Below are 17,368 nucleotides of genomic sequence, written 5' to 3' on the forward strand. Positions count from 1 at the left end.
GAATGATTTGAGATGTGTTGTTGGATCTGATTTACTAAAATCTTGCTGAGAATTTTTGCATCTATGTTCCTCAGGGATTGGCCTGTAGTTCTCTTTCTTTGTTGGATCTTTATGTGGTTTGGGTATCAGTGTGATGTTAGCTTCATAAAATGAGTTTGCTCCTTCTCAATTGCCTGGAATACTTTCAATAGGATTGGTATCAGCTCTTCCTTGTATGTTTTGTAGCATGCTGCTGGAAAGCTGTCTGGTCCAGGGCTTTTTTTTGTATGTTGTTTTCTTTTGATAGAGTCAATTTCCCGAGTTGTTATTGGTCTGTTTATGTCTCAGTGTCTTCTTGTTTCAACCTTGGGTGTTGTGTGATGTCAGAAAGTGCTTCATTTTATTTAGGTTATTGAGTTTGTTTCCATACAGGTGTGCATAGTAATCTCTGATAATCCTTTGTATTTCCTTGGGGTCAGTCGTGATTTGATCTTTTGCATTTGTTTGTTTATTTTCATGTTTTCTCTTTTTTTCTTGGTAATTTTGGCTGGGGAGGGGTCTGTCTATCTTGTTTATCCTCTCAAAGAACCAGCTTTCTGTCTTGTTGATTTTTTTTTTTCTATGATATTTTTGTCTTCTATGTCCTGTTTTTGGGCTTTTACTTTGGTGATCTGGATTCTTCTGCTGAAGTTAGAGTTTTGGTGAATTTGTCTTTCCAGCTCCCTTAGGTGATTTGTTAGGCTGTTAACTTGTGATCTTTCTGTTTTCTTTCTTTCTTTTTTTTTTGTCTTGATGTGTGTTCGTAGAGATATGAATTCTCCCCTTAGTACTGATTTCATTGCAACCCAGAGGTTTTGGCCAGATGTTTCTTTGTTTTCATTTGTTTCCAGGAATCTTTAAATCTGTTTTGATTTCTGTGTTGACCCAGGAGTTGTTCCGCATTATGCTGTTTAGTGGCCATGTCTTTGTGGGGAATTCCATTTGTGTGGATGTTTATTTTTATTCCACTGTGGTCTGAGAAGGTGTATGCCATTATTTTGATCTTATGAAATATGTTTATGCTTGATTTATGGCCGAGGATGTGGTCAACCTTGTAGTATGTTCCATGTGGTGATAAGTAGAATGTATATTATGTAGCTATTGGGTAGTGTTCTGCAGGTATCTATTAAGTTCATGTGATCAGTCATCAAGGTGAGGTTCTGGATCTTGTTGTTGATTTTTTGCCTTGATGCTCTATCTAGTATTGTTATTGGGGTAGAAGTCCCCAGCTATGATAGTGTTAGAGTCAATATCTTTTTTGAGTTTACTTCGTAGTTGCTTTATAAACACTGGTCCTCTTGGGTGCATATATTTGTAGGATGGATATTTCTTGTTGGTGGATTGAACCTTTTATCATAATGTAGTATCCTTCTGCATCTTTTTTAATTCTGATAGCTTAAAGGTTGTTTTGTCTGATATTAACTCATTCGTGACCACTGATGTGAATTTACATCATTCCAGATTCTGTTCCTGGTTGCCACTGACGTGAATTTACCTGATTGTGGAAGATTGCCTTTTCGGGTATAATCTGAATAAAAATACAAAGTACAGAATGCTAGTCAGAGTGGTGTCTGAGGCAAATGCTGCATATGTCTGCAGCTTTTAGCAGTAGTGCCTGAAAGGTGACAATTTAGAAGACCATTTCACTTGTGCTTAATGACAGAAGTTTGCATTTACCAGCTTCTGACTTTTTTGATTTTTACCTGCTCTCAGTATTAGGAAAGTGAAAAATTTGCTGGTCACGTGTGTGTTAAGATCGTGACTCCACCTTCTTTTGTGATCCATTTGCCTGGAAACTCATTATCAATCCTCTAACTTTGAGTCTGTGGGCATACTTTGTGGTGAGATATGTTTTATGGATGCCTGAAATTATTGGGTTGTGTTTTTTGTTTTGTTTTGTTTTTATCCATTTGCCATTCTATGCCTTTTCCATGGTACATTTAGTCCATTAGTGTTCAGGCTGGTTATTGAAATGTAAGTGTTTATCCCTGTCATGAGATTCTTATAAAGTGTTTTTCTTTGTTTTCTTTTAACTTTTGGGTTAATGTGTGTGTGTGTTTTCAAGTTTGCAGTCACGATGTATTTTCTGTTGATTCTGTGTTCTCCTGTTCTCTTAAGAAGTGTGTGGTCATTCTTTTTTTTTCTTCTGTGTTTAATGCCTTTTTAAATGTCTCCTGTAGAGCTGGTCTGGAAGCTGCATAACCTCTTAGGGATTGGATGTCTGGGAAGGATTTTAATTCTCCATCACTGATGAAGCTGAACTTGGTTGGTAGGAAATTCTTGGTTGAAATTGTTTATCTTTGAGGACTTCGAAAATTGGGCTCCAGTCCCTTCTTGCTTGTAGTGTTTCTTCCAGTAGGTCTGCTGCTATTCTGATTGGTCTTCCCTGGTAGGTGGTCTGACCTTTCTCTTTCTCTCTCACTGCCTTTAGGATTTTTTCTTTTGTACCTACTTTGTGTAGGCGACACATACTGTGTATCTAGAGGTTGGTCTTCTTATTTGACATTTTGTGAGGGCTCTCTGTATCTTTTGTGTTTGGATGGTCACATCTCTGGTGACCTTGGTAGAGTTTTCTTGGATAACCTCCTAGAATACTTAGAGTGTTCTCTGTTTCCCTTTCTCCTTATGGGATACTGATCAGGCATAAATGTGGTCTCTTGATATAATCACATATCTCTTGGAGGCTTTGTTCTTTCTTTCTGAGTTTTCTGTGTTTTTTATAGATCAGGTTAATACCACGTTTTGATCTTTAAACTCTGAGATTCTTTCTTCTGCTCGATTAATTCTTCTTTCCATGCTTGTCATCTTGTTATTTATTGCCTAGGTGAATTTTCTTATGGCCAAAATCTCTGTTACTAGTTCTTTCAGTGTTGTATCTTGTCTTTCTTGGGTCTTATTCACTCTTCCATACATTCCCTAATTCCTGTTGTATACTGGGACCAGTTGTTGGTGATTTCCATTGATTGGTCTCTGAGGTCTGATTTTTCAGGCATTGTCTCTTTGGTACACTGATAATTACCTGTGTTTTTCCATTGATTTTTCCTCTTTTGTGACAGATCTCTTTCTTTTCTCTTTAGTTTTGTTATTCAGTGCCAGTTGGGGGTGGGGGTGGGGCTTACACTTCTGATGTTTTCTCACTCTTCTATTCTTTCCAGATCAGGGGGTCTGAATTTATTCTATTTTGAAACAGCACCGTGAGGTGGGGTGCTTTGCTGTCTGTTGTAGTTTTGAGAGTTGAGTAAGGTGGAGGATGGGAATTCAGAAACTACTTGCAAATAACAGTGTTCACTGCTTGGGGTATAGGCTCCCTAAGGCCCATTCCCCACCACCTCTCTACAATGGTTACATGTATGTATCCCCTGAGCAACAGCAGAGAGGAGAACAGAGAAAAGTAGAATGAAATAGAATGGACAGAAATAATAAAAATTTTTAAAAATCATAAAAACAAAAGCAAAAAAACAGTGAAACACATAGCAACAAACAAAAACCAAAACAAACAGGAAAAAACCCCACAAAAACAAAAAAAGGAAAACCGAACACACACACACACACCACACCAACAAACCAAAGAAGAAAAAAAAAAGAAAAAGAAAAGGAAAGGAAAAAGGGGGGATGCAGATCAAACCCTCACACAAGCATTAAACTTAAATAAGAGAAGAACAAAAAAGAAAAACTGAAAGATGAACAATCATTTACATATACACAGAACCAAAAAAACGAAAGAGGAAAGAAAAAATATAAAAAAAGACGGGGTGCAAATTGAACCCTCATATACATACTCACACACAAAAATTTTTTTTAAAATTGCTGAGCTCTAAACGCCCTCTTGTGGGAGGTTCTGTAATTGTTCCTCTGAGCTGCTCACAGGTAAGTCTGTCTTCTGTTTCCTGCAGGGCTGCAGCCTTGTTCACAATCTCCCCAGAACATGGCCCATGGTGGGGAATAGGGGATGGTAGGGGTGGGTGGGGCATCAGTCCTCCCCTCCCACTTTCATGTGGTCAGGGGGTTCCCCTTGGCGGGGAGATGTGGGGTTGTGTCCTCCCCAGGTGCTGGAAGGGAGTGCCCAGCTAGACTTATCCTGGAGTAGAGTCCTCCTAGTGGCTGATGTCCAGGCTTCACCTGGGGTTCATCCCTCTCAGTCTTGTCCCAGCTGTGTGGGTCTGACATTCAAAGGATTGCTGGGGAGGAGGAAGTTAGGTCAGCCCAGGACTCACCACTGATCTCTTGGGGGTGGGGTCTTCCTCGTCCTTTTCAGGTTGCACCTTTTGTCCCATGGTTGAATCAGGGTAGGAGGTTGGGCTTTTAAGACTCTGCACTTGTCCTATCCCTCTGAAGTTTGTGCTTTTAGGATATTCCCTCGGGGTCATAATCGACCCCAGAGTAGTTAACCCACTGATCACAGAGAACGGGTCTGTTGCTCTTGGTGGGAGCACCAGAGCACTTTCCTGCACAGTTTTCAACATAGTAGCAGGGTGCCTGTTTCATCTTCTCCAGCGGGTCTCTGCCTATGGCTCCCTCACTGTACTCCCTCCATGGCCCTTGCTGGCAGTGTCTGGCCAGGCACTGCAGTAGTGAAGCAGAGCCTGGAGCAGGCAGTTACTTTCTGCAGCTTCTTCCTGGAAGGGCTTTGTTGATTTTTAAAAATGGCCCTTGGCTTCTGTGCCCGGGAAGCACCGAGGTCCAAATGGAGCAGCTGTAACACCAGCTGCTTCAGCAGGAGGGAGCCTGGCCACTTGCTCCCGAGTCTCCACTCAGTCAGCCACTCACACGCGGGCTCACTCACAGACGTGTATACCGAGTGCCCATATACTCACTCACTCACTCACACAGGGACTCGCGTAGTCTGACTGGCTCTGCCGCCACCTTCCCCTGCTCATGACATACTTTTTTAAAGAAAGTTAATAGACTTTATTTTTACTTTTTAAAAATACTTAGTTTTAGTAGTGATGTCGCTTTGTTGCCCAGGCTGATCACCTAGCCTCAAGTGACCCTCCTGCCTTGGCCTCCCAAAGTGTTGGGATTACAGAGCCACCATGCCCAGCCAGACTTTATTTATTTTTTTAGAGCAGCTTTAGGTTCACAGCAAAACTGAGTGAAAAGTACAGAGAGATCATGTGTACTCCCTATCACCACTCTCCCCCCATATAATGTACACATTTTAAACTTATTCACTATGTGTGAGTCTAATATTTTAGGAAACAGGTCTTCACCCTTAATTGAAATGGAACATAAGGACTTCATTTGTAATCCATATTTATGGTTTTATGTGGTAAAATTTAACTTTTGGTAAACATTATGTTGCTTATAGGAAACTGGTGGCTGTAAAAGGGTAAGGAGTTGAGTATTCAAATTTGAAATGGACATTCTTTTTTTTTTGAGTTGGAGTCTCACTCTGTTGTCCAGACTGGAGTGCAGTGGCACGCTTCCGGCCACTGCTGCCTCAACCTGCTGGGCTCCGGCGATCCTTCCGCCTCAGCCTTCCGAGTAGCTGGAACTACAGGCGCGCACTACCACGCCTGGCTAATTTTGATGTATTGTAGAGATGAGGTCTCGCCAAGTTGCCCAGGCAGGTCTCGAACCCGCAGGCTCAAGCAATCCACTCACCTCTGCCTCCCAAAGTGCGGGATTACAGGCTGAGCCACCAAGTCTGGCTGAAATGGACATTCTTAATTGAAATGGAACATAAGGACTTTTTTTTTTTTTTTACTACTACTTTATTGGCCTATGTTTGTTTGATTCTTTTGACAGTTACCTTTCGTTTGTTTTTTACTGATCAATTTATCTTATACAGTGACAGCATCTATAAGGTAATATTCAAGTGTATATACTGGAGCCTTGATTTAAACACTGATAGTTCAATGTTGACACACAAAGTAGTGAATTACAAGAAATACTAGTCATATCTTACTAACTTATGGTTTCATACATGACCTCCAAGAGTACCATTAACCACAAAATGTTCATCTATTAATTTTCTCTTTAGTGTGATGGTAAAAATAGTTTACGTCATAGTAAAAGGGAATGGGCATTTTAGAAGTGGTCTTTTAGGACAGTTAATTTTCTTTGTGACCTAGAATAATCATATGTTGTAATTAAAAAGTATCAACCTTTTATTAATATAGTTATAAATTATTTTTATATTACTTTAATGAGATGCAGCCAGAAGATAACAATCTTTCTAATTATGTATAATATTTCTTTATTTCTAGGGTTTACAGATTGGTACTCGGGAATTGGAAGAGATGGGAGCAAAATTTTGTGTTGGTCTTTTGCGTTTGAAAAGATTGACATCCCCATTGGATTATAATCTGCCTTCCAGCCTACTTGACTTTGAAAATGAGTTAATTGAATCAAGTTGCAAAGTAACGAGGTAGGATACAATTGATTTTTTCTTTTATTGTATTGTAGTATACTATTATACCTGATTAGAATAGTTAAGCATAAAAAAGGTGTGAACATTTTGTCAGCCAAGAATATATTTAGAATTATATTAAGTTAGCATATCTAATATTTTTTCCAAATTGTGATCTTATTCTTGATTCTTTTCATGTTGATACTTGGATGAGATTTGTATAAAAATATTCTTATACTTTGAATGTTTTTAGTGATTATAATCGTTTTTTTTAACCCCAGAATAAGCAAAGTAGGAAATATTGTATTTAGATAATATCGAAGTTAGAACTTAGAGTCAGAATTCATATTTCATAAGAAATGTTACTTGATGTCTTCACACATCAGATGACTGTACAATAACCTTCTGATTATATATAACGACTAATTTAATATCCATTTGAAAAGTTAACCACATCTGCCAGATATTCTTCTAAATAGATAACGTTTTCTTCTAAAATTCCTTGTATAAATATTTGATCAGTTATAGGTTCAGAGATAATTCAGAGTCATAATTCTTAATCATAATGTCAGAGTTTAGCATTTTATAGTTTTGTGCATATGGGTTAGAATAGTCTCATTTTATAGAACCTTCATGATTTTTGTTGTTAGGTATTAATGGTTTATCAAATTGTCAATTTATTGCCATTTCTGTTATATGTATCAGGATAGCAGTTTTAAGAACAGTAAAACATTAATTGGAACTCCAATTCTTTACAAATATGGTAATTTAGACAAGTGTCATATGCATTCTCTACTCTTAAAGTGTCTGCCAAACAATAATGGACATGAACATAAAGACTGTCATTCTCACTGATATGTATGCCTCCTTTTAAGTTTTAATTCAGGTATTCTTAACTGATTATCCACAGTTGCTTTAGCTACCCTTTAGATGTTACAGTTGCTTTGGATACCCTGAAATGCCATTTATGCTTATTCATACTTCACCACTATGGTTATTAGATTCTTCTCTAGTCTTAATCTTTTCAAGGGAGCATGTGTATGTTTTGAAAAGCATAATCTTGAAAGAAATCGCATATACTGCTATGTTGCAAATATGTTTTTAACACTTTGATAATTGTATTTTAATGTAATAGGTTTTCCTTGTAATATTTATTTTGCTTTATGTATTTAAAACTATTATGAGAAGGAGTCCATAGGTCTCATTAGACTTGCCAAGGGGATTAGGGCACAAAAAAAATTTAAGAACTCCTAGTTCTTAGCATTGTATGAGTATAAAAATACAAACATAATAGTAGTCAGCTATAAATTCAGACAGTTACTTCTAGAAATTTTACTGTAGCTCTTTCTCCTGCTTATTGACTTACATTGCTATGAAACCAGTCACTTCTTCCTCCATGTTACCCTTCTTCATCTTAAATGAATTTTCTACTTACTTCTGATTTTCCTTGACTTCTATGTCTTGACGCTTTTGAGAATGACTGTCCTCAGTCTGAGTTTGTCTACCTCTCTTCATGTTTATATTCAGGCATGCATCTTTGGCAAGAAGATCTTGGATACTGTATTCATCTCGTTGCATCCTGTTGTAGTATGCAGTTTTAATTTGTCCTGTTATTTAAGATCACTGAATTATGATGAAATCTGCCAAATTTCTCCATTGTATAGTCTTTTCCCTTTTTGTAATTAAGAATTTTTTGGTACTGTATTTTGAAACTCTGTTACTATTCCGTTTATCACATGTTTTTCATTTTTAAATGTATATGTATTGAACTTATGATTTTAATTCAGTGGGCTTTTTTTTTTTTTTTTTGAGTTAGAGTCTCACTCTGTTGCCCAGGCTGGAGTGCAGTGGCACACTCATGGTCACCCCAGCGTTGACCCGCTGGACTCTGGCAATCCTTCCACCTCAGCCTTCCAGGTAGCCGGAACTACAGGTGTGCACTATCACATCCAGCTAATTTTTGATATATTGTAAAGACAAGTTCTCACCAAGTTGCCCGGGCTGGTCTCGAACCCACGGGCTCAGGCAATTTCACTTGCCTTGGCCTCCCAAAGTGCTGGTATTATAGACTGAGCCACTGAGCTTAGCCCAGTGGATTTTAATCTGTTACTATCATTTTTTGTTTCCATGCTCAAAATTTTCCTGATTTGGCCTTTTGAACAAATAATGTGTATTTTTGGTATATCCCCAGCATTCTTTGAGGACATCTCTGCTTTCTGGCACAACAGGATTTCCCAGCTTATCTTTGCATGTATTTTATTCCATGGTTGGAATCAGTCATTTCTTCAGGGCTTTCTAATTCCTTTTGATGGAAAATAATATTTATGTATAAGCCTAGGTCCTAGTTGTATTAATTGCTTTTGTGGTATCACTGCTCCCAAGTTCTCTCTGTGAGCAGAGCTATAGAAAATATTTATATACATGAATACATACAGACACACACACACATGCATATACTTGCATGTACACATAAACACAGACATAATCTGAAAGCCCTGAGTTCATATTAATGCCTTCTATTCCAATTCTGTACCCAAGGGTTTTAGTCTAGTTTTGAAATTTCAAATTTCTGACTCCTTTCTTTCAGTGAGAAACCTGGCTACCATTATCTTGAAGATGTTTACTTATTTGGTCAACCTGCCTGTGTGTAACTGATCTTCTATTCTTTACTGCCCTCTCTTGGATGGCTTCCTTACCCACTTCGGCTCAGGCTTTTAAAAATAATTTTTGAGTTCTCAGTGCCTGGCGTGTAGTAGCTATTCATTGACTGATTACATTCTGTTACTGAGTCATTAGATTTAAGTATTTATTGTACACCTACTGTGGGTAGAGTTGTGCTCAACTCAGCAAGGGTGGAAGAAACAGGAAGTGAGAGCTCGTGTCCTGAAGGGTACTGAGAGTATAATGAAAGAAGCATGGTTCATGTTCTTGAAGTGGCATGACGGCTTTATAAAAGTAAAAAATAACAGTTAAAAAATCACATACACATTTTGAGAAAAAGAGTGACTGAGTGGCTGTTAGATTTACCTGGAAGAGTTTTCTCAAGTTATTAAGTTTTAGGGTAGAGCTTATGTTAGGCCAGTAGGGCCTCCAAAAAATTAGGTCAGACCCACCAGGGGGTATCTGGTTTGCGATCCAGTGCCCCGTGTGCAGGATATGAAGAATTGCACAGATGGGAGATTGAAAGATACAGTTTGTTTAGAAAGTAAATAAGAGAGAAAGATTGATTGATTCACCTCCCCAAGTTAGGGAAAGGGGCCAAAGCTTAGGAAAACATGGCCTGGCCATAGCTCAAAGAATCCATGACCTGGCCAGTGCTTAGCAAAACAATGACTAGAAAGTAAACTAGAGAGTGAAGGGAGATTGATCTCCCCAAGTTAGGGGAGGGATACAAAGCTTAGAAAACGTGGCAGCCATATTAAACCTTCCCTTAGATGATGGGGGCTGGTCGTCAAGGTGATTGGGTGGTGATCTGCTCCACATTGTCGTGGAGGGGCAGTGAGCACAAGTACTGAAATCAGGTGATGGACAGCAGGCGGATGGGTGGGTTAGTCACATGCCATGTTGATGGGGCCTGTGTCATGAAGGTCATGAAGGACTGATTAGGTTAGCTTGATGGTTATGGGTGGTGGCAAATACTTGAAATAGAAAAACTAATGAGTACAAAACAAGCTGGGGAAGGGTTGTAAAACAATTATCAGTAGCTACCTCTGAGGAATCTGAGGAATCGCTGGCTAGTGATTTGAGGGTAAAGTGAACTCCTAGAAAGACATGACAAAACTAGGCAGTGTTAAAGTGGCTACACATTAGGTATATTGACTCCTTGTTATGTCCTTTCAGCTTGAAAGATAACAGATGAGGTTTAGTAAAGAAATGCAGCTGACCTTGAAAGAAACAGAGTTAGCAATGGAAAATACACTAGTCTCTCCTTGGTTTCACTGTCTGTGATATCAGTTACAGTCAAACATGGTCCAAAAATATTAAATGCAAAATTCCAGAAATAAACAGTTCATAAGTTGTAAATTGTATGATGAAATCTCCTGCTGTCCTGCTCTGTCCTGGTGGGGGCATGGATCATTCCTTTGTCCAGCATATCCATCCTGTAGACACTCCCCCACCACCTCCTGTGAGTACCTGTCTCAATTATGAAATTAATAAAACATATGTAGGGTTTGGTACTAGCCACAGTTTCAGCATACCCAGAGGTCTTGGTTTTATCCCCCAAGGCTAAGAGGGGACTACTGTAGACTAATTTAGATAAGGTGGAAAGGCTTATTTGAAGCTTAGAAAAGTTAAGGTGGAAGAAAACATCAAGGGAGCAAGTGTTCAGTTCTATGCATTATGAATGTGGATTTTATAGAAAATTCTTCAGGAAGCTGGAACCATTTATGTTTGAGAGGAGGCTGAGAGTCCTAATAAGAATAGTAAGAATAAGGGGCAGTGGTTGCTTGAGGGGAGTATTAGATAGTATTGGAGGGATCTTAGTGATTGAATATGAAATCAAAAGCAGATAACACTGCATTTCCAAGTGCAAGTGAAAAAGGCAAATGGTAGTTTTAGAGATGGAACTAGGAAATCACTTCCCTTTTACTAGGATCTTGTCGCTGTCCTTTTCTCTTTATTGTCTGTGCTCTTCTGGATCCCTTGTTTGTCCTTGTTTAACTTTTTATCTATTTCTTGGTCCTGATGTGAAACTGAGATATCAACTTAATGAATATAAGTTCCCTCTTTTTTTTTAGTTGGTTCACCCTTTTATAGTCTTTCAAGCCCATCTACCTTTGCCAGAGTTTTGTTTTATTCAACCTGTATACAATATGGATAGTGTTATTCCACATATTAGCCCTCAATTAAAGTTTATCCTTCTTTTAACTGTTTTCCAATATACAGCATCTGTTGTGAACTAATTTATTTTCATTTATAGGCAATTTGTATCAAATAAGCTTGAATAACTGCAGCAATAAGAATAAATGTTTATATTAAATGTCTTTTTCAGGATAATTATTACAGTAGCTCATTGATAGATATTGTTATAGTCCATTCAGGCTGCTATAAAACAAAACACCATAAGCTGGGTGCTTATAAATGACAAAAATTTGTCTCACAGTTCTGGAGGCCATGAAGTCCCAATATCAAGGCAATGGTAGATTTGGTATCTGATGAGCGTTCACTTTCTCATATGGGGCCTTCTTTTCACTGTAACCTTACATGACACAGACATTCAGTTCATTGCCTTCTATTCTTGTCCCCACCTCAAAATCCATGTCCTTCTCACAAGTAAAATACATCAATTCCACCATCCTAATAGGCGCCAGAGTCCTAACTTGTTCCAGCAGCAACTCAAAAGTTTAAATTTTAAAAACTCATCTAAATATAGTCATGCATTTCTTAGTGATAAAGATATGTTTTGAGAAATGAGTCATTTGGTGATTTTGTCATTGTGTGAACATCACAGAGTGTACTTACACAAATTTAGATGGGACATCCTACCACACACCTTGGCTGCATGGTAGAGTCTATTGCTTCTGGGCTATAAACCTGTATAGCATGTTACTGTAATGAATGCTATAGGTAATTGTAACATAGTGGTAAGTATTTGTGTATCTAAACATAGAAAAAGCACAGTAAAAATACGGTATAATTAGGACCACAGCCATATATGCAATATGTTATTAACTAAAACATAGTAATGCAGTATATGACTGTATCATCTAAATAGATATGGGTGAGATTCAAGGTATAGTTCATTGTCCTTTAACTTTGAAACTGTGAAACCAGCCAAGTTAGGTGCATCCAAAACAAAATGGTGGGTCAGGCACAGGACAGACATTTGAATTCCAGAAGGGAAAAGATAGGAAAGAAGAAAGAGTGACAGATCTTAAGCATGTCCAAAACCTTAAGGCTCAGTAATAGTCTTTGGCTGGGTTCTCCGCTTCCTGCCTTCTGGATGCACTGGGTGGAGTTTTGTTGGTTGTAGGTGGGATCCCTAAGGCTCCAGGCAGTCCTGCCCAGTGACTTTGCTGGGCTGTTGTCTGTAGAATCCCCACCTTTTTGGTAGTTCCTTGCCTGGGTTGTGTGCCTGTGGCTCCATCCTTTAAATTTTGGATGGAGGTAGCTGTGCTCCCTGGGCTCATGTATTCTGCAGGTCAGCAGAGATAGCACGCATGCCTGGATGTTGCCAAATGCTTGCACCCTTGAAGTTGTGACCACTGCATGCACATCACACCTGGGCCCTCTGGAGCTTTACCTGGTACTGCTGAGGAGCCTGGCACTGGAATGTGGGGAGTGGAGCCTGTGATGTGAAGTGTTGCTGGACTTCCAGTGCGAAGATCCCCCAGGCACAGGTGCCTCCCCTTCCCCTTTTAAAAGCACTCTGATGCCCTCCGAATTGCCTGTTAGGGAGAGGGTCATTCTTTCTTTGTCCTAGTCAATAGCACCTGGCTTCTGTTTATTTAGCTAACTCATCTTCTTATCAGATGGTCCTTTGACCACACCCTTGGCATTCTCTTCAAAACTTGCTTTCTCATTTGTTACAGTAGATAGGGAGAGAATTTCCCAAATCTTTAATCCTTCTTCCTTTCTGATGAATAATTCCATCTTTAAATAATTGCTCTCTTCTTACATTTTACTTTAATCCGTCAAGAGAAGACAAGCCACACTTTCAACACTCGCTTAGAAATTTCCTCAGTCAAGTAGTCTTATTTCCTTCTGAGATGGCATCAGAATGGCCTTTACTGTCATATTTCTACTACCATTCTATTAGGATTACTTCAGAAGTCTTTAAGAAGAGTGAGGCTTTCTCTACAGCTTTTCTCTGTTCTTTTTGAGCCCTTACCAGAATAGCCCTTCTTGGGCCATTCATAGCAATATAGGCTTTTTCTAGCATGCACCTCCAAACTCTTCCATCTTGTACCCATTTCCCAGTTCCAAAGCTGTTCCCATATTTTTAGGTATTTGTTATAGACACACCCCCACTTCTTGTTACCAATTTTTCTGGTGTGTTAAGGCCGCTGTAACAAGGTACCATATACTGTGTCACTTATAGACAACAGAAATTTATTTCTTTCAGCTTTGGAGACTAGGAAGTCCAAGATCAAGGTGCTAGCAGATTTAGTGTCTGGCAAGGGGCTGCTTTCTAATAGATGGCCATCTTCTCACTGTAACTTCACATGGCAGAAAGGGTGAGTTTTTTGTTTGTTTTTTTACTTTTAATTTTTTTTATTTTGAAGGTGTGGAGTACAATTCAGGGTTAGGTATATAAATGTTCAGGTGCCCTTGTTGATGAGGTGTGCCCTCCTTTCCCCAGACAGATTCCAATCCTGTTTCCCTGCCCCCTCCTGGCAGTTTTTATAGGGGCACTAATTTCATTCATGAGGGCTCAGCCCTCAAGACCTAATCATCACCTAAAGGTTGCACCTCCTAATACCATCATCTTAGGGGTTAGAATTTTAACATATGCCTTTTGGGGAAGGGTGGCATAAACATTTAGTCCATTTCAGATGTCATATAATTATTCTTCATAACACTGTGAACCACCAGGTTTTTAGTACATTTGAGTTTCCTTTTAAATAAACTAAAAAAAAGATCTAAGATATTTAGGCAGAACGACTCTAGACCAACCTGGGCAACATAGCAAGATTCTGTCTTTGCAAAAAAAACCCCCAAAACAAAAACTGTCTGTCTGTCTATCTATCTGTCTGTCTATCATCTATCTACAATAATATTAGCAGGATTTGATGGTGCATACCTATAGTACTTGGGGGGGGGCTGAGGTGGGAAGATCCCACGAGCCTGGGAGTTCAAAGATGCAGTGAATTATGATCATGCTGTTGCACACCAGCCTGGGGGACAGAGTGAAACCCTGTCTCCAAAAATAGCTTAGAAAACAAAAACTGGATTGAATCTGTGATGAGTATGAAAAATAAGTTCCCAGTCATTTCATTTAATGTCTGTGCCTTTGTTTCATTCGGTAAAAGATAAATTTAGTTTTATAAATGACAGTGAGGATTTTAAAACTAAGTGCAAATGGAACAAAACTTAAAACTACTAATCTATAAAATTATTTTAGTTAGAAAACTTGACACTTCTGAAAGTATTAGATGTATGACCTTATATTAAAAAGCTGATAGGCGGGGCTCGGTGGCTCAACCTGTAATCCCAGCTCTTTGGGAGGCTGAGGAGAGTGGATTACATGAGCCTGAGGGCTCAAGACCAGTCTGGGCAACTCTGTGAGACCTCATCTCTACAGTAAATAAAAAATTAGCTGGGCGTGGGAGTGCACGCCTGTAGTTCCAGCTACTTGGAAGGCTGAGGTGGAAGGATCGCTGGAGCCCAGCAGGTCAATGCTGAGGTGGCCGTGAGTATGCCTCTGCACCCCAGCCTGGGCAACAGAGTGAGACTCCAACTCAAAAAAAGAAAAAGCTGACAGATTCTTAACCATGTTGATGTTACTGTGTATGTAAATTATAACTAGTTTTCTTTTATGTTTAGTGTTTGTTTTTGGTCTTTCTGTGTCTTTATATTTTAGTATGACTTCTAAGCAGAATATAGATATTGTAAAAAAATCTATCAGTTGGAACATTTAGTTCACTTACATTTTATTGTGATTGTTGACATATTTAGGTTTAAATCTACTGGATTATTATTTGCTTTCTGTTTGTTCCATCTGTCATGTGTTCTTTTTCTTGACAGTCTTTTATACTGATTTAGATTTATATTTTACCTTCATAACTTCTTTTAACAGACATTTGGTATTATTTCATGCATTCTCAGTTTCTCACACTCTTGATGTAAATTTGTACTTGTATCTCTTTTTGGACAATACAAAATCCTTAGAACATATATGTCTAATCCCCTTTCTTAAGGTATCTGCTGTTGTCAGATATTTTAATATTGTATTTTAAACTTTACAGACATTATTGTCTTACGTACTCATTAGCTCTCACTACACATTTACAACCCCTTTTATTTTATTTTCATTTTTTCCTACATTTTAGGTTTTATCTGTGGTCAATTTTCATTTCTCAAAAAAACTCTGTTAACTCTTTACCTTCATTTTTTAAGGAATATTTTTGCTGGTTGACGAACCTAGGTAACGTTGTCTTCTATCTTCCACTGTTGGGCTGTCAAGTTAGCCACTAGCCTGATTCTTGCTCCATTTGAAAATGATCTTTTAAGGCTAAGTTGCTTTTATGAATTTTGCTTAGTCTTTAGTATTTAGGAGGTTTTTTTTGTTTGTTTTTTGTTTTTTTTTGAGTTGGAGTCTCACCCAGGCTGGAGTGCAGTGGCACGCTCCTGGCCACTGCAGTCTCAACTTGCTGGGTTCTGGTGATTCTTCCAAGTAGCTGGAACTACAGGTGCATGCTACCACGCCTGGCTAGTTTTTGATTTATTGTAGAGACGAGGTCTTGCCAAGTTGCCCAGGTGGGTCTCGAACCCGTGGGCTCAGGCAGTCCACTCGCCTCGGCCTCTCAGAGTGCTGGGATTACAGGCTGAACCACCGAGCCTGCCCAGTATTTAGGAGTTTTACAAAGATTTGATTTTCTTTTTATTTGTTTCTTGGAATTCATGAGGTTTCTTAAATTTGTGGCTTCATGTCTCCTATCAGTTTGGGGAAATTCTTGGCTATTTTCTCTTCAAACATTGTTTTTGCTTTTATTATCTCTTATTCTAGGACTTCATTTACATTTAAGTCAGACCTTTTCATTATATCCTCTCTCTCTGTTATTTTCTTATTCTTTTGTCTCTCTGTGCTTTCTTCTGAATGTTTTTTTCTAACCCTGCCTTTGAATTCATCCATTCTCTCTTTAGCTGAGTCTTATCTGATATTAAAATTATCTTTTAAATATTTAAATGTAGTTAATTAACAGAGGGTGAGTGAGGGGGTGGTTAGGGAAAATAACTGACTTTCTAAAAGTTGATATAGTGTGTGTGTGTGTGTGTGTGTGTGTGTGTGCGCGCGCACGCGCGCGTGTTGGAGTCTTTCTCTTTGTTGCCCAGGCTGGAGTGCAGTGTCATGTTCCCGACCACAACAGCCTCAATTTTTTGTTTGTTTAATGTGGAGAAATGTTGCCTTAGAAGCCGGCTAAACCAACATTTGGGGAGCTCAGCAGAATTTACTTTTGAGCAGACTTTCACTTGCTGTCCTGTTCCTACCCCCATTTTCTGGATTTTACGCTGCCTTTTGATCCTAAGTGATAAGAGTCTTTTGAAAGTCAACTTCTCATCTTTATGAAGAAGGAGCTGTGCTGAGGAAGGGAATCTGAAGATCTGACCTTTTAACTCATTTGTGTTTTCAGTTCCACCCATAAACTCATTTCTTCAAAATAATGTGTCTGTAATTTCTGAACTTTTCCAGGGTTTGTAATTTTAAGTTAGCCTTTTCCCCCTTACTTTCCCTCCCTACTGTGGGTGCATAACAAAGTGAAGGAAGGTGGAACTCAGGCCCCTCAGTTCCATCCATCTGCCGCCATCTTCCAGCATTTCCTTGGTATCTGTTTTTTGCTGTAGCCCCCTCTTGAGTCTCCCCCCTATGGATTTATCCTTTTAAAAAAAAGTTACTCTTTTACTGTTATCTTAGTGACATTTGAGAAGAGATCAGAAATAAATGCCTATGTTAGATCTACTGTGTTTAAAAAAATGACAGAACTTACTTTTAAAGCTCATGGTTGAATATTCATAGTCCCAGGGCATTTAGTGGAAATTACCAAGCTTAAGTAGTTTTAATTTTACCCAGTTGTGTTTGTTTTATAATAAAATTTTTTTTGCAGCCACAAAGGACAAAATTATGGGCTTCACAGCAACTTGGATGGATTTAGAGTCTATAACAAAAATTTAATCTGATGCAATACTAAGTCTGTATTATGTCTTTCCTTAGGTCAAAGCTGGAAATAGTGGTGGACTCATTCATATAGCATATAGCTGGATAGTATTTTTGTACTTACCAAAAGGTGTTTTTATTTTATCTGTTGCATGAACCATTGAACAATTTCAATAACCCTC

The 17,368-nt window shown here is 38.7% G+C and overlaps 1 protein-coding gene across 3 annotated transcripts in view; it reads left to right on the plus strand.

Annotated features, from left to right (window-relative positions):
• AGTPBP1 (ATP/GTP binding protein 1) overlaps positions 1 to 17,368 on the plus strand; it is a 172,293-nt gene that overhangs the window by 143,273 nt on the left and 11,652 nt on the right. For all 3 annotated transcript variants that reach the window (XM_008056463.1, XM_021711566.1, XM_008056464.2), the window contains exon 24: positions 6,228 to 6,388. In XM_008056463.1, the coding sequence (XP_008054654.1) occupies positions 6,228 to 6,388 (161 nt within the window). The remainder of the gene's footprint in view (positions 1 to 6,227; positions 6,389 to 17,368) is intronic.

The sequence above is a fragment of the Carlito syrichta genome, unplaced genomic scaffold (assembly GCF_000164805.1).
Source record: "Carlito syrichta isolate Samal-C Ts95f unplaced genomic scaffold, Tarsius_syrichta-2.0.1 Scaffold302371, whole genome shotgun sequence".
In the NCBI taxonomy this organism is placed as follows: domain Eukaryota; kingdom Metazoa; phylum Chordata; class Mammalia; order Primates; family Tarsiidae; genus Carlito; species Carlito syrichta.